This window comes from Plasmodium knowlesi, assembly GCF_000006355.2.
Source record: "Plasmodium knowlesi strain H genome assembly, chromosome: 3".
Lineage (NCBI taxonomy): Eukaryota > Apicomplexa > Aconoidasida > Haemosporida > Plasmodiidae > Plasmodium > Plasmodium knowlesi.
Genome location: NC_011904.2, coordinates 784063 through 806750, shown reverse-complemented (window position 1 = coordinate 806750; position 22688 = coordinate 784063). Strand labels below are relative to the sequence as shown.

Below are 22688 nucleotides of genomic sequence, written 5' to 3'. Positions count from 1 at the left end.
GTGTGTGTGCCTATGAACTCACCGCGTGTACAAAACGTTTGGGAACAGAGAACAGTCTAGGGGAAAAATAAATTGCTCCAAATATCTCCCCGTGCATGCTGTAAAGGATGAGTAACCCTGTGGTGGCCACGTATTACGCCACTCTGTGTTTGATCACAGTGTGTTACCGTCATGTCATTTTGTTCTTTCCGCAATCTCAAAAAGAAGGGCGCTATCTTTATTTATCATCTCCTGTGAATTGATGTTCCTCACTTTCCATTTTTTTCCTTCCGTCCATAGCTTTCTTAAGTAACTTTTTTATGGGCTTTTCTTTATATATAATTTTTTTCTTTTTTTTTTTTTTTTTTTTTTTTTTTTTGTTGCTTTCCCCTTCTACTGTCCTTTTCTCCACCTGGGTTACCACCCACTGGGACTCACCAATTTGTAATTTTTTTTTTTTTTTTTTTTTTTTTTTTACCTGCCCCTTAAAAAAAAAAAAAATTATATATACATTTTTTTTTTTTTTTTTTTTTTTTTTTTTTTTTTTGACAATTATCAATTCTCCCATTCATTCACCACGTGTTTTATATTTTGTGTACTTTGTATTTCATTTTATGTTTTTTTCCTTCTATCTTCCATCTTTTTTTTTTTTTTTTTTTTTTTTTTTTTTTCCTTTTTCATGTTTACCCCTGCATGCCTGATAATTCACGCATTATTGTTTCCCATTTGTGTTTTTTTTTTCTTTTTTTTTTTTTTTTTTTTTTTTCTCGTTTTACCGTTTGGGCCTCACCGTTAGGACTCTTTCCTCCCGGGAGGTTCATCAGCATCAAGGCGTCGCTGCTCCTCTGCAGAAGCCGAGCGTAACGAGAGAAAAGGAAGGCAACCCTGTAGGGGAAGGCCAACCGCCACAGAATCGAGAGAACAAACCAACTCAGCAGGAAACGAACCCGACCCTGCGAGCCTAAGATGGAACGTGGCAAGTAACGCAAAAGGAAGCTAAGTAGCCACTTTTCTGAGTGCACGCGTCAGGGAAGACAAAGACGGAGAACAAGCGGGAGTGGTAGCAAAAAGGAAGTCACCACACATCATTGTAACAATTGCCACAATATTTCTGTCACCGTCCATCACCTGTGGGTGGTACAGCGAGCCGCCGAATTTTTCTACATACGCCTTTTCGATATAACACACAAGGGACGAAAAATTGAAAGAAAAGCAAAAAAAAAAAACATGCTTTCGCCAGAAAGGGAGAAGACTGCTACCACTTTATCGTTTAGCACATACCAGTTAGCACAGAAGAGGAAAAGAGAAAAGCATTTCTTTTTATATATCCTTCTGTGGCACCTTTTTTTAACACTCTCCCTTTCATCTTACCTGAATTACTTCTAGTAGTCTTGTTACAGTCAAGTAAGGATGCATGTGGCGCTCTCCATTGTTCACCACTTCGTGTGTCTACCAATTCACTATTCCTTCGTATGCGCATTTCCATGCGAATGATTATGCTACATGCCCATATGAATATCTTCACCCTGACCTGCCTACAGGATGGACGCCATCATCTCCACAGGAAGTTTGGTCTATTTAGTTATTTGGTTTGTCTCGTGCATTTTGTTTTGTCTTCTGTTCGCACGAGAGGGGAAGATATCCCGGATGGATATGGTCAAGTAAGAGAACACCCTCCTCATGTCCACAGCAGACACTGTCCAAGAACCTCTGTACACTATACAAATTGATAACGTTTCCATGATTAGGTTATCTTATCAATCGGTTAATTCCAGCAATCATACTTTTTTTTTTTTTTTTTTTTTTTTTTTTTTTTTTTTTTTTTCCTCCTTTTCAGGCTTATTATCACCCTGGTTTCTCTTGCCGTTTTTTGCCTCTGGATTTTGTAAGTTGATGGACAGAGCATCCACAGTTACGACCCTTTCTGGGTTAACGTAACTGGACTGTACATGAGCAGTCCGTTTGGACTTACCTACCAAACTCATATATTACGATCGTCATGAATAAACGCATCCCTTCGTTACCATCCTCATTATCAACGTTATTGTATTTCTGCTTTTTCTTTGTCCCTCCGCCCCTTGTAGTTGGCTCTGCGTGTACCTGTCGCAGCTGAACCCGATGGTGTTGCCAGTTCGACGGAGCGTCAAGGAGTAATAAACCCCCCTCCCCAGGGTGACAGACGTGAAGCAAGAAGCGGAGTAAATACGCAGCAATTACACGCAGCAATTACGCAACAATTACGCAACAATTACGCAACAATTACGCAGCAATTACACAACAATTACGCAGCAACTACCTAACGAGAAGAAGATGACCGCTACTGAATGCCCCACCAAACAAAACTTGTCTCATTCAGCCCATACACGTTACAACAATATGTGTAAGGCACCTCCTGTCCGCGAGGGGTAGCACCTCGTGCATGTGAAGTGGCAACTAGGAAAAGAAGACATCGATTCTGCTTACTTTTTTTCCTCCCCCCCTTTCCCCTATTTTTTGTTTTCTTTTTCTTTTTTTTTTTTTTTTTAATCCCGAATGTAATGAACCTATTCTTTGAGAAAAGAAAAAAAAATTTTAAATATTGTCCATTTGGCAATTTCCAGTGTACAGATAATTAAAAAAAAAAAGTTCTTTTCTTTTGTATCATCCATCATTGGTGAATGAAACGTGGTGACAATACAGAAATGCATCTGGGGGCATCCCGCTTAGCCGCACGTAAGGCATCTTCCCCTTCTTTGCGGTTGTCTACACTTCACCGTCTAACTTGCAAAGGTGCCTTCACAAAACACCCAACCAATATATGGGGGGGCATGACCACCATTAAAAAAAAAAAGAAAAAAAAAAAGAAAAAAAAAAAGAAAAAAAAAAAGAAAAAAAAAAGGAAAAAAAAAAAAAGTAGCTAGTGCAAAAAGCACAACATTCAACATGGGTGCAATTCTGTATGGGGAGAAAAAAAAAAAAAAAAACATGCCTCTCCCTTTTCTATGTCCACCATGTGGGAAAGTTGTATCTTCCAAGATTTACATTCACCACCTCCCCCTTTTTTTCACTTCTTCATGTCCCTCTCCGCATCCAAGGTGGCTTTGAAATTCTGCAGTTCAGATTCCACCTTCAAAATGAACTTATCATCATCGTCGTCGTCATCATCCCATCCTGAGGAAAAAACATATGGACCAGGGGTGGAGAAAAGGTGTGAAGGAAAAAAAAAAAAAAAAAAAGAAAAAGAAAAAGGGAATGCGTACAAATGTAAGTAATGAAGTGACGACATACACTGACGTGTTGGAATAATGAACATTCCCACTCCTTGGATTTGTTCGCCTACCCGCTGCGCCCCAGTCCTCTTCCCAATTTTCCAGATCGGTATCTATGTTATGGGCTGTGCTACCTGCGGTGATGGGTGTGTGTGGAAAATATATTCTATGATTACTTTTGCGGGAGATTATATTGTCTCGGTAGAGGAGTGCCCCTCCTTCCAAATGATCTTATGGTGAGGTTGAACATTACCCATCTCTTCGAACTCCTCCAACTCATCATCCGGCTCATCGAAAATATAAACGTTGTCATCGTTCAGGTCGTTCGCTTTTCCGTTCCCCTTTCCATCCTTCATATCTTTCATGGGGTCATTCGTATTCTCGTTTTCCGCAGTGTTCTTTTGCATTGGGGTAGGCAACTTGATGAGTGGACAAAACTTCGCCGATTCCCTTGTTCGTTCGTTCGTTCGCTCGCTCGCTCGTTCGTTGGTCCGATGTACAAATGTACGATAGGAAATAGGATGCACCACCTACGCAGGTAACTCACGTACAAGTGGGTGTATATTTCCGTGTGGGCTTGCGCGGGAAGTACCCCTCTGTGTTGGGCATATAAAAAACGATCACTTCGCTTTCACTTCCGCATGGATTTCAATTTGCTAAAGTGCTCCCTTCCTCAAGGCGATTAACTTTTGACTACCGATGCGCATGCACTGGCCAATACGCCTGACTTTTTTTTTTTTTTTTTTTTTTTTTTTTTTTTTTTTTTCCTTTCCTTTTCTTTTCTTTTTTCCTGTTTGCTCCGCTTCGATTGAGGTTTTTGCGACTGGTACGCGCGTGTACCCCTCTCCCCGCGCAGAAAAGAAGCCTCCCCCACCGCACGCGGCAAAAATCTCTACCGAAGCGGAGCAAACAGAAAATAAATCAACCAATCAATCGAACAAGCAAACAAACAATCAATCGAACAAACAAACAAACAATCAATCGAACAAGCAAACAATCAAATCAAAATAAAATAAATGAACAAATCAAAATAAAATAAATGAACAAATCAAATAAGCATGACCACCGCGGCCTAATCGCACAAACTAACTCCAATTCGCCACTTCCGGCAGAACCGCTGCTCCCCCTTTCTCCTTCGAGTCAATCTTCTTCTCGTTCCCACCGACCCCACCCATAAAGGAAAGAATATCCTACTGTTTTCGCCTCGACACATTCTTTTTAAATCAAATAAGTTTTAGAAGTTTGAGCCGGGGGGGTTCTTGGCTATACCACCCCCCCCTGGCAAACATGTAAGTGTGCCGTCTTAGAGGGGCAGAGATGGATGAAAATATTGCCTGAGATGGCAGGCGCCACCCATCCCCATGCGGTAAAAATCAAGCAAGGGGAAGGCAGGCACCTTTACAAAAAAAAAAAAAAATAAAATAATAAAATCAAATCAAATAATAATATAATGAATGATTGAATAAATGAATCAGGGTTAGGAGCACGTATCGCACCACAAAGAGGACGCCCCCGTCACACATACATACACACACACACACATGCATAGATATATCCCATAGACATGGTTGTGCTAGTCTGTATACCCTACATCATTACACCGCGCTCACGAAGGATGCCAAGTTGTTCATGCTGTAGGGGAAAGCGTTGCTCAGGTCGAAGGATAGACCCGCGAAGCTGTAGGTCAACCCTGCGTTACCGCCCACGCTCAGTCCGTAAGCTACGGGCACCTCCAACGAGGCCGAGGCACCACTGCTTCCATCGCTCATTTTGCTAGGTACCAACACATTCTTTCCTTGTACGAGCGCATCTACTGTCACTGAGGTGGAGTCTTCCAGAGTTAGCTTCAGATTATACGCTTGTAAGAATCCACCCTTGTTCTGCACGACATTGGATACCTCCACATTTGTTACTCTTTTCTGCGTTGTTTCTTTCGTTTTGCCAAACAACTTCTGACTGAGGGCCAAAAAGTAAAGAACACTGGAAGGTTCATCCATGGGGGTTTTGCCCGAACTCGCTAGAAAACGTTTCACTGCTTCTCTCATATTGGAAAAGGAAATGGAGGCTAATATCCTTTCTTGTGCCTTCACAATACCCTCCCCTTCAATCACTCCCGTGTCATGCACCTTTCGGTATGTCACATCCTTGGCTTCTTTGTTCAGCACCTGTACCATGGCATTCCTCTCGCTCTCATACTTATCTCCCGTTTGCACAGGGACCATGGATGGCATATCGAGCCAGTGTGATAAGGTAGCAGGGAATAACATTTCCGCGTTCATGTCGACTCCATTAAAATTAAACTTCATTCCAAACTTGGTTGTCCTTACGACATCGATTAGGAAGGTTGGTAAAGGGCAAAGATATGAAAATGTTTTGTTTCCGAAGCCATTTCCTTTATTGTTGTAGTAACCAACCAGGAAGGGGATCTCATAGGGAGCAGTCTTCAAAGAAGGGAATTTAAACTCACCAACATACACCGATAGGTTTGATAGAATTGCATAGATAGATAGTTCTGTATTCACTTCATTCGTGTTGGTGTTCCTTTCTCCCTTGATTAGCAGTCCATATATAGGAGAGTCGTCCACTGGTAACACCTTGTTAATGTTGTTCGATAGCAGACCCAACATGGTAAAGCAAAGAGATTCCGGCTTCAAGGTTTCCTTCAACACCTTTTCTTTATCTCTCGCGTTGAATTTATACACTCCTGTGAGAACTTCCAAATCGTTAATTAGGTACCTTAACTGATCCACATTTTTTTTTAGTAATTGTCTGGGTTCCTTCACTCCAAAACGTTCCTGTTGTAGCTCTCCATTCGAGTCTACAAAGAGCTCGTAATTATTCTTCCTTTCATACTTTATGTTTTCTTTCAAGTTAAATGCTTTCCCGTTATTAGAACCACCCCTTTTTTCTAGCTGCTCGTTTAAGTTTTTTGATACATTCTCATATCGCCCGTTGGGTGGCCTCACAGCCGCCACAGCGTAGAGACAGAGGGCCAGCGATAGGAGCTTGTTCATCTTGCAAAAAGGGGGAGGAACTAAGCGGCTGCAAAGCAAAGCGGGTGCGAAGCAAATCGGGCGCGAAGCAAATCGGGCGCGGAGGCGGTGTAGCATCCAAATGTGTGTGTGGACGGCCAAACGGAGTTGCGTTCTGCTGAAGAAGACACGAGCGAGGGGGAAATCAGTGTACAAAGATCAAATGGGGAATATAGACGTAGGAAAGAGCAAAAATAAGATGAATGAATTAATGATTGAATGAAAAGTAAAACGAATAAATAAATAAATAAATAAATAAGTAAATAAATAAATAATTAAATAAATAAATAAATAATTAATTATTTAAATATTGTAAATTCCCGAGACAAGAAAAAATGTTTACAAAAAATGTGTCCCCCGAATACGCATGCTCTGCAAAATGTCAAACGCGAACAAAAAAAAAAAAAAAAAAAAAAAAAAAAAAAAAAAAAAAAAGTGATCTACACAATTGTGGCTAGTTTCCTTTTTCGCTACCTTCACCCCATCTTCCTTATTTTGTTTTATTTATTTTTTTTTTTTTCCTGTTCACATAAACATGTCAGAGGTGAAATGTCTGTGCTGTCCACAAAGAACACCTCGTAAAAGTGACTATGACGGGAGAGCCTTCTTCCCCTTTGCGGTGAACTCAAAGCAAGCTTATATTTAACGACCAAAATAGCTGTATTGCGCTTTTCAATTCTGCACACTTAGCTTTTTTTGCTCAATGCGACGATGAAAAAAGTTATGACCTGTACATACAAAATAATTACACATGTGTGCAGAATAGTACGTCGGTAGAGCTTTTTCCTTCATTGACTTTTGGAGTTTCTATAGCTACACATTTTAGTAGACAAAACATGGCTAGTTTTTCTTTCTTCTTTACATTCTGTAATTTTGAGCTGTGCATTTTGGTGGACAACATAGCTACTTTTTTTTTTTTCCCCCTCCTTCGTCTAGATAATTCATACGAAATGAGTGAAATATAAAATTCTACCTGAACAGGTCAGGTGTAATTGCGATTTTTTTCTATTTTTTTTTTTTTTGGCATGTATATGAAGCAAATTCGCTTGTTACAAAGTTATTCACTTAGCTACACACAAAGGAGCCATTAATGTGGTTGTATTCCCCTATTCGAATTTGTAAATTCTATGAAAAACTATTACAAGACTCATTTGTACACATAGCCATGTGCACACAGACGGATGGAATACAATTTTTGAATTAGTGAGTAATTCTTTTTTTTTTTTTTTTTTCCTATAGTGAGCACAGCTATGATGCACCAAAATGTGGATACTATTCAGTTTGTTTTGAAGAGTAGCAACAAGTGGCACCCTAAAGTGGGTGGAACTTGTGCCTTTTCTACTTTTTTGGTGTTTCTCAGCATGGCGGTGCGTGTTGGGGCTATTCATATAAATGCGACGGGAAAACATGTTTCTTTTTTCTTTCCCATTTGGATCTGCTTCCCCCTCGGTGAAATAAAAAAAAAAAAAAAAAAAAAAAAAAACCACCATACAACCATACAACACAATTTGTTCACAGTAATCCCGCCATGTGTGTAATGCCCCCCACGGGATAGAGGCCTTCCTTGCGTTGCTTAGTTAGTTATCCTCAGAGAAGGAAACATACATATGGATAATTCTCCAAAGTAACTTGAAAAATAAAAAAAAAATAAAAAAAAATCAGCAATTTTTCCCCCATTGATATTCCTTCGCATTTTTAACTTTACCTCGCTGTGCAAAATATGTGTCTTACGTTGGAGAAATTTCTACATGCCCGTTCTGGCAACAATGCCCCATTGCGTAAAAGGGTGAAAAAGGAAAAAATGGTAATAGTAAGAAAAAAAAGGGTGGTGGAAGGGAGAATATAAACAAATGTCACTTCTCGCACTGCATTGTTACTAGGTCACTTTTTATTATTTATTTTTTTTTTTTAAATTTTAAGTGTTAACTTGTTTTCCTAACGGAGGGACAATATGGGCACTATATATATATATTTTTTTTTTTTTTTTTCAAGTGGAAAATTGCCTAAATGGAGAATGACGTTAAAATAAATAAAATATATAATGGGATGGGGGGGGGGGGGGGGGTAAGGCTGATATTGCCGGTTGACGCGATAAATGTTGGGTATCCCAGCCTCGGGGAAATCCATTCCAGCTGACGGAACTGCGCGGTCGTGGGAGGCTCGCCCCAAGGCACGTTGTCAACCCCACATCATTGTATGCCGCACTTCTCCTTTTCGCTTTTTCTTCCCTTTTTTTTTTTTTTCCTGTTTCTTTTCTTTCACATTTTCCCTGCAGCACCGCCCTCCATTTTTTTCTGACGATTCCGCGGGAGCGTAAGGGGTTTTCAAAATTGGTGCACTCCGAAAAAAAAAAAAAAAAAAAAGATTGGCATAATTTTACGCGACAGTTTACGGGGTACCATCATGTTGAACCTGAATCTGAATCTGAATCTGTCGGAGATAGGGGGTGCCTTACGCGAAAAGGGGGGTATATATTAATTCATTTAGTCCCACAATCTCCATCCGAAGTGGTATTATATTTATATGGAGAAGTGTAGGCACCTTTTGAAAGAACGCCGAGTTGATATTATCCATGGGGCATACGAACAAAAGTAAAAAGTTAAACCTTTAAACCTTTTTGCGGCCTGCAAATATCGACAAGGCGAAATGGGCCACGCGGTTAAAAAACACATGAAAAAAGATCCGCCACAAAGTTCGGCTCTTCCCTTCCGCAGTATATATAACAGGAAAAAAAAAAAAAAAAAAAAAAAAAAAAAAAACACTACTCCCATTGCCATAAAAAACCAAGTAAAATGAAAGGGAAAATTATTCTTTGATAAATCCGAACAAACCCAACGCAGAGAAAGAATATATTTTTCTTTTTTTTAAATAGTTCCATATCTGCTCAACTTTGAAGTTTCCAATTTTTTTTTTTTTTTTTTTTTTTTTTTTCATCGTAAAGAAGTTACATTGTTATTTATTATTATTATTATTATTTTTTTTAATCCCTTCAAAAAGTGTACGCCCACTTATTATGATATTTTGAATGAACCTCCCGCAAAGAGATTAAAAAAAAGGAAAAAAAAGGTAAGCAAAAACGAATTGGCAACGTGAAGGAAGTACATAGATTAATGGACCCCCCCCCTTCATACGCACGACTTAGAGAGGAAATTGTTCCATAAAATGAAAGGGGAAAAAAAACAAAAAAAAAAAAAAACAGTGCTGATGATGTGATGATATGTATATAGTTTTTACATATGGTGATCTGTTCAACTGTTTAGCAACGGAGATTGTTTTCATTTTTGCCGTGTGGATATATGTCACAAGCTTTTTTTTTTTTTTTTTTTTTTTTTTTTTAACCTTCCCAGTGCGATACTTTTGACCTACTCAACCTATTTCCATTGCGTGTTCGCCTTCATCCTTGTCACCCCGTTTTAATTCCTGTAGTACCCCATCACATCAGAAGCACAAAATGGAGTCGTCAACAGCAGATATTAAGCTCTTCAAAAAGTGGTCATACGAAGATGTTAACATTGCGGATTTGTCATTGGTAAGTCAGGCATCACATGGAAGTATGCCCCCCTCCCCGCTCTTTGTCAATGCGTAAAATGTAGAAAACGAGGGAGTGTAACTTTCGTTCATTCGAAAACTGTGCCTTCACTTTGTTTCGATTTCGTTACGATTTTTCCTCTTCGCAGGTTGACTGCATAGCAGTGTCCCAGAAGGCCTGCGTGTACACGCCACACACCGCGGGAAGATACCAGAAAAAAAGATTCAGAAAGGCCCTTTGCCCAATTGTGGAGCGATTAGTCAACTCGATGATGATGCATGGAAGAAACAACGGAAAGAAGCTAAAGGCAATTCGAATTGTTGCCTACGCCTTTGAAATAATTCACCTCATGACAGGAGAAAACCCCATCCAGGTTTATGTAAATGCTGTACAAAAAGGTGGTCCAAGGGAAGACTCTACTCGTATTGGTTCGGCTGGTGTTGTTAGAAGACAAGCAGTGGACGTGTCTCCACTCAGGAGAGTGAACCAAGCCATCTACCTCATCTGTACTGGTGCTAGAAACGCCGCCTTCAGAAATATTAAATCCATTTCTGAATGCCTTGCAGAGGAAATTATCAACTGCGCAAACGAGTCCTCAAGTTCCTATGCCATCAAGAAGAAGGACGAAATTGAGAGAGTTGCCAAAGCCAACCGATGAAAAGGGGGAGAATGCACCTTTTTCTTATTTTATTCTTTTTTTTTTTTTTTCCCCCCATTTTTACGACATCGTGGTGAGGTTAAAAAAAAAAAAAAAAAAAAAAAAAAAAAAAATATATCCCCACTTGTATTATTGAGTCACGAAATTTTACCTGACTTGGTCAGGTAACTTTTTTTTTTTTTTTTTTTTTTTTTTTTTCCTCACCCGAACTGAACAAACGCGTTTTTACATCCACTCAGTTGTAATTAAGGTTAACGTTTTATACACGAAAAAAAGAACGTAGGGGATGCGAAAAAATAAAATAGTGCGCAGTATGTGGGGCAACCTCCCATAAGACATGATCCGCTTTGTGCTGCACATGGTTTCATCATATTATGTACGATCATACCGCTTACCTGCTCTGTACTCGCGCACGTACAAATGGAAGAGCGTAAAGTGGCATATCTGCAACAAGGAGAACAGACCAGATGGGAACGATCGACCTGAGGCGATTGGCACACGGTGGAGGAAGTACAGAAAGGTACATATAAGAATGCCCTTCGTGAGGAGCATGGACAAAATGCTTATCATAAAAATAGTATTATAAATATCGTTTATGAAAGTAAGTATTTCCTTCTTCCTTTTGAAGTTCGAGAGGGAAGTTCTGATATGGGCTTCAAGGGAGTTCATTTCGTTGCTACTCACTACGTTGTCTTCTCCCTTATTCGAATGTGAGTACTTCATCCCATCGGGGGAAAGATAAACACAATGGTGTTTTTTTCCTTCCTTCATCTTCTTCCTTTCTTTTCCTTTTTGGAGATATTTCCCATCCATGAGCAAGGAGGCGTTGATATATTCCTCCCTTCGATTCACATCATTCAGGAGATGCCCAACGGAGAAGTTCTCTTCTCCCCTTTCGTTTAAACAAGTACCCTCTTCTTCGATACCTTCCAATTTGTCTCTTGCATGTAAGTCGACACGGGGATCTGAATGTTTGTGAGGGTTGGCCTCTGAGGGAGATTTCTCCTTCGCCTTGCATGGAGAAGCGTTCCACATGTTCTCATTGCCTCCGCCACTTCCGCTTCGATCAATGATTCTGTCTTGGCTGATACTCCCCCTCTCCATGTCCGTTTCGATAACGGAGGGGAAGTACAACGAGGTGTAACTCCGCCTATCATTCAGGTTCTTCATTTGGGCGTTCCCAAAATTGAATCTCTCTTTTTCACTAATGTTGTGTCTTTCAGTGTGTAGGAGTGACAAGGGAATATCACCACTGTGTGGTGTTGTCTCCTTTGGCGATGCTACATCACTACCATGTTGGTGATCACGGCCACCCTGGATGACATTGAATTTTCTTCGCTCCCTCTGCATGGGAAACTTCAAAAAGGGGGTTTCCCTTGAGCTGCTCTCGTCCTCCAGCACATCTTCGCCTTCCTCCCTACAATATTGATGGTAGAAATGTTTGTACTTGTGAGCATTTTTCTTGACCCTCTCGCATAACTCACCCTCACTATCTAATCTCTCCTCATGTGTATGACTAGCTGAATCTTGTTCCATCCTCTTTTTCATATAATGCTTCTCCTCTGGATTGGAAGAACAACCACCATTCCCTTCGCTTCCAGTCGTTCCCTTCAACTGTGCATCAGCAGATTTCTTTTCGAAGTGGGAACTTCCTCCCTCATTTCTTCCTCTACTTAGATTGTCTTCTTCATTCTCTTTATTCGATTTCATCCTCGCCTCTTCACCTCTGTGCCTTTCCACAGTGTTTGTTCCTACATGAGAGGTTACGTTCCCCGGGGGGGATATCCCCCCTTCGCGGGATGATTTTGGAGAGTGCGTCCTATTGGAGGGTACCCTCACTGCGGTGGATTCCTCTCCCCTCCCGATGTTGCATAACTGAAAGGAACTCAGCTGGCGCTCCAACCAGTCCACGCATAAGTTAATACATCTGCGGAGAAACCACTCCTTCTTTAGACTGAAAGAAAAAGTATTTCTCCCTTTGTTCTCTTCCCTTTGGGCGTCTAACACCTGTCCTCCATCGTTGCGACGGAGATTTTTTCTCCAACGTTTTTCAATAGCGAAGTAGAATAAGAAGAGGAATAATTCTACTTTGTTAATTTTTTTTTTTTTTTTTTTTTTTTTTTTTTTTTCCTTCAGGTAGCTATTTATATAACCCTTTTTTACTGATCCTACGATGTTCAGTAGGGAGATAAGTGGAGTGCCCATTTCACACACTACCAGGATGAATGGGAAGAAGGCAGATTTACCTCCCCTCCCTCTGTGTAGACCCAACAATGCGAGGATGACGTAACTAATCAGATGGGTGCACGCAACCCACACTTGTCTCTTCCATCGTGTCGCGAGAGGGATATTCTCCTGTTTGATCGATGTATTCATTCGTCCTTCCACATCGGCACCTTCCTTCCTCCTCTTCCTCCTCCTCTGCGTGGATACAGTTACAAGTCTGATAATACAAGAGAGGACAGATAAAAGGATGTAGGTCAAACAGATTGTGTCGACGACAAAATCATCGTGGTGATTATCTCCCCTGTGTTTGTTCTGCTCTCCTTCGAGGGTAGCGCTAGTCAATTTTTCCTCCTTTATTAGTTGGTCCTTTCCCCCCTTAGGAAAAAACCATAAGGTCGTAACTACCAAGTGTGCCACAAGATAATTCAACAGAAGGGTACTGCAAACCAAGTGAGCGATGCTAACCCATGGGAGGTACCTTTCTGCGACCTTTTTCACCACTTCTCTGGCTTTTCGTCTCGTCACCATTTTTCCTACACCATTCCTCTAGCCCTCATTTTCTTTGGGCGGAAATGCCACAGGAATTCTGGTAACTCCCCTGCCTCCCTTCACGCGGGCCATTTTCATGAGCAAGCAAAGAAGTGACAAGATGGCAAGTCAATGAATTGATTATGTTACGGAAAGATCAAGAGGTATGGAAAATAAAAATAAAAAAAATAAAAAAAATAAAAAAAATAAAAAAAAAAAAAAAAAAAAAATTTTAACGTTTCACTTTTGGGGAAAAAAAAAATTCAGCGTGCAAAGAATTACTTGTAAAAACGCTACGTATAAATCGGAAGGACGGGGAGAGGATCTGACAGCAGCTCGGGACGGCTACATAACTTTTACACTTTTGAAGTTGAAGCCATTTTTCCCCATAACGTTGAATGTCAAATATCCCTCCTTTTTGGCGGAGGTGCAGTTGTTCATGTCATCATCCACGAATAGAATTTCATCGACATTCACTCCAAAGTCAGTCCTAATCTGTGGCGACATGAAGAGGGAAAGAATATCCGCAATATATGAAGAGGAACAGCCTAATGTGGCGTGATACTGATACATGGCGTGATGTACTGCGCTGTGGTACTTCGTCCACCTACCTGCTTCAAATGGTACGACTTGTCGTGACTCATTGGCTTGTCCAAACCCAACGGTCTGTACTGGCGAGGCTCTCGATAATACCTGTAGGGAGGAGGTGCACTCATCATGAGAAATACCAAAGCAGTCAAAACAGTATATGTGCAGTTGCAGGGTGGATATGCATTCGAAATGGCACCCTTGCGTCGCTCCTGGCATCTGCGTCCTTACGGGGGGTAGTAGGCATAGACCTTCTCGATCTTCGCATCGCACTTGCTATTCTTCATGCTGTAATTAACCATCTCCTCGCCCGAAATAAGGGTGGGGTTTCTGGCGCGGCTGTACCGGATGGCCTCATTGTCTACCGGGCGCAACGTGTGAATTGTACCGTGTGAATTGTACCGTGTGAAGTGCACCGTGTGAAGTGCACCGTGTGAAGTGCACCGTGTTAAATGTACGGTGTGGCGTGAAGCACAACGCAGTGCACTCTGTCCGAACCCTCCGCGTCCCTCCTACGCTTACCAGAAAACGTCGCCACGGTAATTTTTATTCCTCTCTCGTTGAGCGCCTTGGAGAGAATCTTGAAGTGGCTCGTCACTGAAGTTCCGATGTGGTCCACATCGTTGGCCTTATCAACATATCCTCCTACCATGGGGAGGGGGGGACAAGAAATGGTAATGTGCATACGCAACCACTACATGAATGAATGTAGAAAAATAAACGTCACAAGGAAGGGAAGTGCTTTACCTGAGTGGGCACCGATTATGGTAAGGTCGAAGTCGAACACAGCCATTTTGATGTTAAGCTCCTTGAGGAGATCAGCAAATCCATTTATACCTAGGGAAAGATGAAAAAAAGAATAAAAAAAAAAAAAAGGAAAGACATAAAAGGTACTTGATGTATGTTATCCAACAAGGAGGGCGTGTTTTCAGGTAGACCCCCACTGTGCAATTCTGAGAAACGTACTCTCCGTGTCATTCTTGTGATCGAAGTTCTTAAGGTATTTCTTCACCGCGTCCAGTTGTGCTGAACTCGCCTTGGTGGGGGACGACATGGCCTTGAGGGATTGTTCCTTCTTGAGCGTGGGGGTTACGTTGGGCATGCATGTGCTCATCTTAGACATGCCGGCGTAGGCGAATGCGTATGTGCAGAGTGGCGCAAGGAGTCGCAAGCGCATGGTGCAGTGGTGAGTGTATGTGTAACTAATCGGGATGGGGGTAGTGGTGGTGGTGTGGAGTTCGAAAAATAAAAGGATCCCTGGGCACCTTTACCTGGCAAAAATTTACTTCGAAACTGCTCTGTTGTTTTTGAGACTTGGTGCACTTGAGTGGGTTCCTCCGAATTGGCTACGGGAGGTGTAATCGATCTATATATGTAAAGCGTTACACGTATCGTGTACATATGAAACACATACCGTGGAGGATGCACGCGTGTACTCTCCGCCAAACCGATATGTTCTCATAACCCCTGGGGGAACTCACAACGGGATGAAAAAAATAAGAAGAAGGAGCGCTACAGAACATGTAGGAGTGACGTTACGGTTTTTCTTTCTTTCTTTTTTTTTTTTTTTTTTTTTTTTTTTTTCTTTTTCACCTGAACGGTTCATGCAGCTAGCTATTTTGTAATTAACTTTTTTTTTTTTTTTTTTTTTTGGAATATGCGTTATATAAAAAGACCAGCAGATGTGCTTCCTCCTTTTTTTGTTCTTCACAGATGAGGGCCGCTCCGAGCGGAGGTCAAAAAGGAGAAAAGATTAGAAGAGGTTGGGTCAAAAGAAAAAAAAAAAAAAAAAAGAAACAAAGGGAAAGTGAAGAGGGGAGCTGTACAATACTTTCTAAGCAATCTCAACACGTAAGAGAAAGAAGCAAAATAGAAGAGATCTTTTTCCAACTGACTGACTCTCGTGACAAGTGAGATTTCTTTTTTTTTTTTTTTATTTTTACGAAAACGTTCCGCGTAGCTGTACGCATTGGGGAATTTATTTTAATTTTTTTTTTTTTTTTTTTCCTTTTCAATTTTTCCAAATACCTAGCTACCCATTCGTGCGTTTTGTGAGAGCATATCGTCTCAAAGGTGCTGCGTCCCCCTGCTTCGTCGCAACCCCCACACACCGTATTTCAATTGCCTCTTCTTTTTCTCCACACAAAAAAAAAAAAGTGTGTGTTTTTTATATGCTTTCCTCAGGGGGGAAACATATGCTTCGACTCTAGGATTGGTGTTCCTCACACGAAAATGACCAACCCGATAAAGGGGGGGGGGGAAGAGTCCAATTGGCACAAATTACAAAAATGAAGAACAAACGAGGCCAGTGCGTCCTGAACGCTGGGCAAAGAGTTGGGTGTGCGTCCAAAGGGTTGGTGCGCAAGGGGAGGAAAAATGACAATTAAAAATGCAATAATGTATATACAATAACATGCTAGTGGAAGGAACATGCAAAGCAACCCAAAAAAGTTAACCGCAAAAAAAAAAAAAAGAAAAAAAAAAAAAAAAAAATGCAACTACCAACTACGCTGCACTCACCTCGAGCGGAGGAGACGGCGCTCCCGCTTGTTCAGCGTGGTCTGGCGCTTCACCCGCAGGTAGCGTTGTTGTTTATTCAGTTTAGCAATTTCCTTGGGGCTCTCGTCTAGGAGGAAGGCATAGGCGAGGTGGCCGAGGTGAAGATTCTTCGCGCAAAAAATGTGTCGCAATGATTTACTTACTGAGTAGTAGGCAGTGACAGATGCGAGAAAAGCACTTGTAGCTTTCTCCATAAGGGACTCATCCGATTTAACAGTAACCTTAAAATGGTTGTAGATGAAACTAAGTATATTACCACCAATGGATGAAAAAGACGGAGGTACATCTTCTCTCCGGAATTTACCAATTAGCTCCTCCCCTTGAATGGTCTTCACATGAATCTTCTTTTCCCGTAAGACATTGAGAAACTCCACTTCTGTCGGTAAGAGGAACAAGTAGGACGAGCCTTCTTTATGTAGTCGCGCTGTTCGACCCACCTTATGAACGTATTCCTCAAAAACTTGTGGAGGATCATACTGGATAACCACATCCAGTTCATCAAAATTCACTCCTCTCGATACAATCTCTGTACATATTAGAATGGATTTATTATTTTTCCCATAAGCAAAATCCGAAAAATTACCAAGTCGGTCTTCCTTAGATAGGTTACCATGTAAAATGTATATGTTTGTATCTCCGAAAAGGTACTTCCTCTTGTGCCTATCCGTGTTTACATTATACAGAACGGATCCATCACCACCACCAATGGTAGCGTTCCCTTCGTCGAATGAGTCTTCTCCTTGTATATCATCTACGTTGATGTTTTTAAATGGCAGGGTAATTCTTTCCTTCCGTTTCTTCGATGTATTTCCAGATTCACGTTCCTTCCTCTGCAGAGTCTTCTCCAAATGTTTGCGTAACAATTTCTCATCCTCCTTTAACAACACAGGGGAAACTCCCTCGTTTAATTTCTTATGCACCTCCATGTTTTCTTTTTTCAAATCAGTTGGCCAATATAAACTCTTAAGTAGCGCTTGCATGTATTCTACGCTGTGACAGTTAGAAAGGAAAACCACTGGCTTCTGCTTCTTTTTCATGCATGACAGTAGCATGTGCACTAAGCATAGAAACTTCTTCCTAAAATCGGATACAATACAAAATTGTTTTAACTGTTCTGGGAGTTCATATTCCCAGTGTTCTTCTCCCAGGGTAGATGTAACATCTTTGTTGGCGCTGGTATCCACATCTTCGTTGCCATTGCAGAGTGCTATGTTCGGGGGCCCAGGGGAAAGTAACTTACCCCCCTTGCCATCGCCTTCCTTGGCCTCCACCCATACTGTCCGGTTCGTTAAACAATAATTCGCCAAACTCTTCACGGCATGATTCAGCGTTGCGGAAATAAATACCATTTGGAAGTTTTTTCCCTCCGTGTGGTTGTCACTCTTCGTGTCTACAGCGCCTGCCACCTGTTCACGACGGAGCCTCTTAATGGTATCATATATTAACCTGACCTTATCCTGCGTGCCGAGGAAAATCACCTTGTCTGCTTCGTCCAATATAACGCACTGCAAATGTGTTAGCTTCAACGCCTTCGTGTGCTCCAAGTGGTCCAATAACCTTCCTGGTGTGCATGTCAAAATGGATACGCCTTTTTTCAGTCGGTTCTTTTCCGACTTTTTTTTCTCCCCACCTGTTAAACAGGACACTACAATGTAGGGATAGGGTTTCGTCAAGGTAAAGAACAAACTATTTATTTGGACGGCCAATTCCCTCGTCGGGGAGAGAACCAAGATGAAAGTTCCCATATCCCTCGTCACTCTTATTTTCTCCTTTTGCATATTCAGTATTTTCTGTACAGATGGCAATGCATAACATAACGTTTTTCCAGATCCAGTCATGGATTTAAGGAAGACATCGTTGTCACTTAACATGATGGGGATGCTCCTCTTCTGGATGCTTGTCGTTTTCACGAATTTGTTTTTCTCCAAACTTTGTAGCAGGCTCTCGCTTAGGATTCCCTTCAGATCGGCGAACAGCCCGTCGAAGAGGTCGCCCCCGGGGGGGCTCTTGCTAGCCGCATCGCCACCCCCGTTAGGAGTGATCCCCACCACCTCGCTACAGACAGTGGTATCCCTACCGACGGAGGTGTCGATCCTGTCCTTCGTGAACACCCCTTTCGTCGATTTGTTTATCCCCTTCTTTGCCAGACGTTTTGTGAGATGCGTGGTGCCTTTTTTTTCACCTTTCTTTTCACCTTTTTTTTTACCTTCCTTTTTGCCTTCCTTTTTGCCTTCTTTTTTTGCCTTCCTTGTGCCCTTTTTTGAGAGCTCCTTCCTGGCCCGCCCAAACTTCCCCATCCTGCGGTCGACAACTCAGAATACTCAACAGGTGGGTAGCGGACGAGGCACAAATCCGTTGCAGGGATTTGGAGAAAACCGGGGCGACCGGATGGCCTACGCGGATGGAGACGTCGCTTGGGGGTACATGTTGTCCCACGTGAGGTTTCCACTCAACAAGGAAAAAAAAAAAAAAAAAAAAAAAAAAATAACCAACTCAAATAGAAATGTTAAACGAGGTGGAAAGTTCGTCTGCTAATTCCTCCAGTAGAGAAATTTAACAGTTGCCATGTCACGTCCTTATGCCGCCAGGGCGCTCAGTGTCAAACCTGCAGAGGCAACTTTTTAATTTTGAAAAAAATTCACAAATGGGGATACTCGTAAGGAAAAAAAAAAAAAAAAAGTTATATATTAGCTAGTTGGGAAAAAAAAAAAAAAAAAAAAAAAAAAAAAGTCCAAACAGTTTACGCAAAAGCACTAGGTAAAAATTCGTTAAAAAAAGTAACGGTTGCATCTGTGGTCCGACAAAACGTGTAAAGCGCGGAAGGGCCTCTTTTTCTAATGAGATGATACTTGCCCCAAAACCTTACAAATGATGCGCATACAAAAACCATTTGGGGCATTTTGGAGAGTTGACCCCCAGCAGTTGTCAAAGGCGGAGAATTTTTTTTTTTTTTTTTTTTTTTTTTTTTTTTTTTGTATGAACAGGTCAGGCAAATTCGCTTGTCACAGTGTTGAAGTAGTTTATTTTTTATTATTTTATTTATTTTTTTATTTTTCCACCACATTGCTGTGAAGTCTTCCCCTTCGATTTAACGTTTTGTTCTCCCCGACTGGAGAATCACACATGTTGGGGAGGGGGGGTATAGTTGCTTCACCAAGTTTCGTGGCCGCTTCACGCACAAGGATGAGAACTCCCCGTTCGCCCCATCACCCGCGCGATGCACTTCTTCTTCGCCGCGAACAACCCGCACCCCCCCAGCGCCAGCCTCGAACACGTCCAGGATGATCACGTGACATTGCGCGTGTGCCTGGACGATGTACAGACCCACAGCGGAGATGTATTTAGAGCTTCTTTCGAATTGGTGGGCCCCAAGAAGTATGCAGGAAACGTAAAGCTAGATTACGTCGTGGTGTACCTCTACGGAGTGTACATCCTCAACCAGGAAATACTAACTGCTTGTACAAATGGACCACTTTCAAATAAGCATGAAAACATTAACCTACCTTTCTATGGACCTAATGAAAAGGATGAACAGAAATTCTTACTCTTCTACTCCAACCCAATAGTCATCTGCACCGATGTGAACTTTGGAACCCCCAGTGAAACAACGCACTACCATCTCAGTTGTATCCTTCCACCATTCCTACCCCCGACGTATAATGGGAAGTTCATCAAATATAAGTATTCCATGTACGTGCAGGTAGTTAAAAGGCTCTACAGAAATAGAACCGAATTTGTAACCAAGCGGTATGAGCACCATTTACCTTTGCGCTTACTCAGTGGTAGATGTATCCGTTCCCCTGTCTTGGACTTGGTGCTCCTTCCCATTAAACCAAGCATCTGTCACCAGGACGGCGACTCCATTCATGAAAATGGCGAAGACCCACTCGACTACCTCTACCATGATTTCCGCGCTGAAGTGATCGACGAGGTGGTGACCCAAGGGGACAACACTTCTCCAGCGCGATCGAACAAGAACTTCTCCACAAATAGGGGAATACTGGAAAGGGGCCCATTAAGCTCACCCTCTATTCCGTTGCACCTGTACAATCATTTTGGAAAAACGACTCTCGATAGACTCCTCTGTATATACCTTCTCTCTTCTCAGAGAAAAGAAGACTCCTCTCTCTTCCACCTCAACTATGTCCTCCCAAATTATAACTACTTCTATTATATGCACATGTTTCTGTACGTAGCTCACCACTGTGATTACTACAGCAGGGAGTTGTCCCTGAGTGGGGAATTCCATCAACTTGGCTGCCTCCGCGCCTTTTTCTCGCTTCTGCGCTCGTTTAGTGGGTATTCCATAGGTGGTACTTCTGTGGATATCATCCCAGATGAGCCGAACAAAGAAAAAGATACACAAACCGAAGGGAAGACAAACCCTGTAGAAGAAGAACTCTCCTCATCCATGTCTTTTCTTCAAAACGATGATAACCATATGCATGATACTTACCTGAGCAACTATCCAGACTTTTTCTTCAATGAGGTTAAGTATGTCCCCTTACGATGGTATGACAACTTGGTTCTTCATCAACAATCCAATTTCCCTATCGAGGCAACTGATGAGGAAGACTTTGCTAATCTGTACTTGGAAGACATCAGCTCCGAATCAAGTAGCGAGTTAGAGGAAGAAGTCGACATTGGTAAGCAGCCATGTCCAGATGGGTGGCACTCATCCCAAGAGATGACAAACCAAAGGGTAGATGAAGCATCTTATAAAGGAGACAAGAATATTGTAACTTTGCCTGAACATGGAAAAGGGTTCCTCTTAGACAAAGTCTACACTGCAGTGGACACCATCATTAAGTGTATGGAGGAGGGAGATATGTTTAAGCGAATTAACACGAGGAAGATAAAGCCACAGAGTTTGTCCCCTCACGTAGCTAGCCACCCAACGGATGGGGTAGTCGCCTCTCCTGTGAAAGATAGCCCAAATGGACAGACAACAAATAAAGATGCTTCACAAAATATTTATCGAATAAACGCCAATGGAAAGAACATATGTCTCATCACCCTGATGGATGGAATGGACAACCAAGTAACAGATACCTTCCCATGCGGTGGCATCATCAACGTGCAGCTCTATTTTGGCGATGCAACCATCTTCACAGTACATGTAGATGTACGTTTGAAAAGGATCGAACAGGTAAAGATAGATCCAACGATTCTAACACTGCAGAGGAATAATATACATGATGAAATTGTAATCCCAGATGAAACACGCACTTCCATGGATTCAGAAGGGAAATCTCACCATTGTATCTCTAGCTGTAAATTAATTAATGAAAGGAATGTCTCTACCCTTCACTGCTCCATAAAGAATGTCAACTTTGTTCTAGGGGAAGGTGTCGTTCCTTCTTTTTCAAATGACACGGTCAGCGTTGACTACCTCCTTGACTTTGATTTCTTCTGCCATGGCAAGGAGGGCGGAACAAACATGGGCGAAAGGATGGAACTTCCTTATCATACCAATCAAATGGTCCACCAAACTAACAAAGGCTACAAGGTTAATGGAGCCAATGAAGAGAAGGGATCGGTCCAAGGGGGAGAAAGCAACGAATGGAATAAAGCCGAGACACAAGGGAGAATACATTCCGACTCTCTCCACCTGAACGAATTCCTCGATGATAACATTTATAGTCTTACCTTTCGCATCCCCATCCACATCATCGAGCCAGCACACAACGTCTGTCCACACGACGTCTGTCCACAAGATGTTTGCCCACAAGATGTTTGTCCACAAGATGTTTGTGCGTACGATACGGGCAGTAATACGAACCCTACTGGGCATGCTAAACAAGTGAGCACAAGCGAGGGGGGACCCACCAGCCACCTCCTCTTACAGAACAGCCACAAATTTATGTACGCTGATATGCGTCACTTCGTGCGCACCTTGAAGATGTGATGCGCGAAGCGTCTGTCTATATGTTTGTTCATGTATCTACCTATATGTTTGTTCATGTATCTGCCTATATGTTTGCTCATGTATTTGCGCATGTGTACCGCACCCCGTGGGAGGCACTTCTCAACCTCTTTCTCACGAAGCGGAAGGGTGCCTGTGCTTATTAAACCTTTGGCCTGAAACAACACATCCCCGCATGAGGGAGCGCTGATTACTCGGAGGGAGAAAAAAAAAAAGAAACTTTTAGTCAGTTGTGTATTAATAGGAGTCTTTAAAAAAAAAAAAAAAATGACATAGTTTTTTTTTTTTTTTTTTTTTTTTTTTCTTTTTGGGGGAGTGAAGAAAAAGTGACACATACGAACTGCACACATGCAGGTTCGAGTACACAGCGCATGCACTCTGTCGTTGCGCACTGCGCATTGGTTCTCCAAGAGAG

The 22688-nt window shown here is 41.9% G+C and overlaps 8 protein-coding genes across 8 annotated transcripts; 3 read left to right on the top strand and 5 right to left on the bottom strand.

Moving 5' to 3' along the window:
* Window positions 1-1521: 1521 nt before the first annotated feature.
* On the top strand, window positions 1522-2133 carry PKNH_0317300 (V-type ATPase V0 subunit e, putative; the record flags this gene model as incomplete). Its single annotated transcript, XM_039113835.1, has 3 exons — window positions 1522-1640; window positions 1817-1864; window positions 2064-2133. 3 exons carry the CDS (start codon window positions 1522-1524, stop codon window positions 2131-2133), a joined length of 237 nt encoding a protein of 78 aa, XP_038969447.1.
* Window positions 2134-3022: 889 nt separating this feature from the next.
* On the bottom strand, window positions 3023-3634 carry PKNH_0317200 (conserved Plasmodium protein, unknown function; the record flags this gene model as incomplete). The annotated part of the gene is made up of 3 exons (XM_002261102.1): window positions 3023-3129; window positions 3299-3361; window positions 3481-3634. The coding sequence occupies 3 exons, from the start codon at window positions 3632-3634 to the stop codon at window positions 3023-3025; spliced, it is 324 nt and encodes a 107-aa protein (XP_002261138.1).
* A 1188-nt stretch (window positions 3635-4822) lies between these two features.
* PKNH_0317100 (conserved Plasmodium protein, unknown function) lies at window positions 4823-6241 on the bottom strand (the record flags this gene model as incomplete). The annotated part of the gene is made up of 1 exon (XM_002261101.1): window positions 4823-6241. The coding sequence occupies one exon, from the start codon at window positions 6239-6241 to the stop codon at window positions 4823-4825; it is 1419 nt and encodes a 472-aa protein (XP_002261137.1).
* Window positions 6242-9710: 3469 nt separating this feature from the next.
* On the top strand, window positions 9711-10446 carry PKNH_0317000 (40S ribosomal protein S5, putative; the record flags this gene model as incomplete). Its single annotated transcript, XM_002261100.1, has 2 exons — window positions 9711-9788; window positions 9937-10446. 2 exons carry the CDS (start codon window positions 9711-9713, stop codon window positions 10444-10446), a joined length of 588 nt encoding a protein of 195 aa, XP_002261136.1.
* Window positions 10447-10818: 372 nt separating this feature from the next.
* On the bottom strand, window positions 10819-13200 carry PKNH_0316900 (conserved Plasmodium protein, unknown function; the record flags this gene model as incomplete). Its single annotated transcript, XM_002261099.1, has 1 exon — window positions 10819-13200. One exon carries the CDS (start codon window positions 13198-13200, stop codon window positions 10819-10821), a length of 2382 nt encoding a protein of 793 aa, XP_002261135.1.
* Window positions 13201-13545: 345 nt separating this feature from the next.
* Window positions 13546-14842, bottom strand: PKNH_0316800 (P36-like protein; the record flags this gene model as incomplete). The annotated part of the gene is made up of 6 exons (XM_002261098.1): window positions 13546-13695; window positions 13812-13893; window positions 14020-14149; window positions 14311-14433; window positions 14536-14625; window positions 14755-14842. The coding sequence occupies 6 exons, from the start codon at window positions 14840-14842 to the stop codon at window positions 13546-13548; spliced, it is 663 nt and encodes a 220-aa protein (XP_002261134.1).
* Window positions 14843-16304: 1462 nt separating this feature from the next.
* Window positions 16305-18644, bottom strand: PKNH_0316700 (ATP-dependent RNA helicase DBP7, putative; the record flags this gene model as incomplete). Its single annotated transcript, XM_002261097.1, has 1 exon — window positions 16305-18644. One exon carries the CDS (start codon window positions 18642-18644, stop codon window positions 16305-16307), a length of 2340 nt encoding a protein of 779 aa, XP_002261133.1.
* A 920-nt stretch (window positions 18645-19564) lies between these two features.
* Window positions 19565-22255, top strand: PKNH_0316600 (conserved Plasmodium protein, unknown function; the record flags this gene model as incomplete). The annotated part of the gene is made up of 1 exon (XM_002261096.1): window positions 19565-22255. The coding sequence occupies one exon, from the start codon at window positions 19565-19567 to the stop codon at window positions 22253-22255; it is 2691 nt and encodes an 896-aa protein (XP_002261132.1).
* Between the last annotated feature and the right edge of the window lie 433 nt (window positions 22256-22688).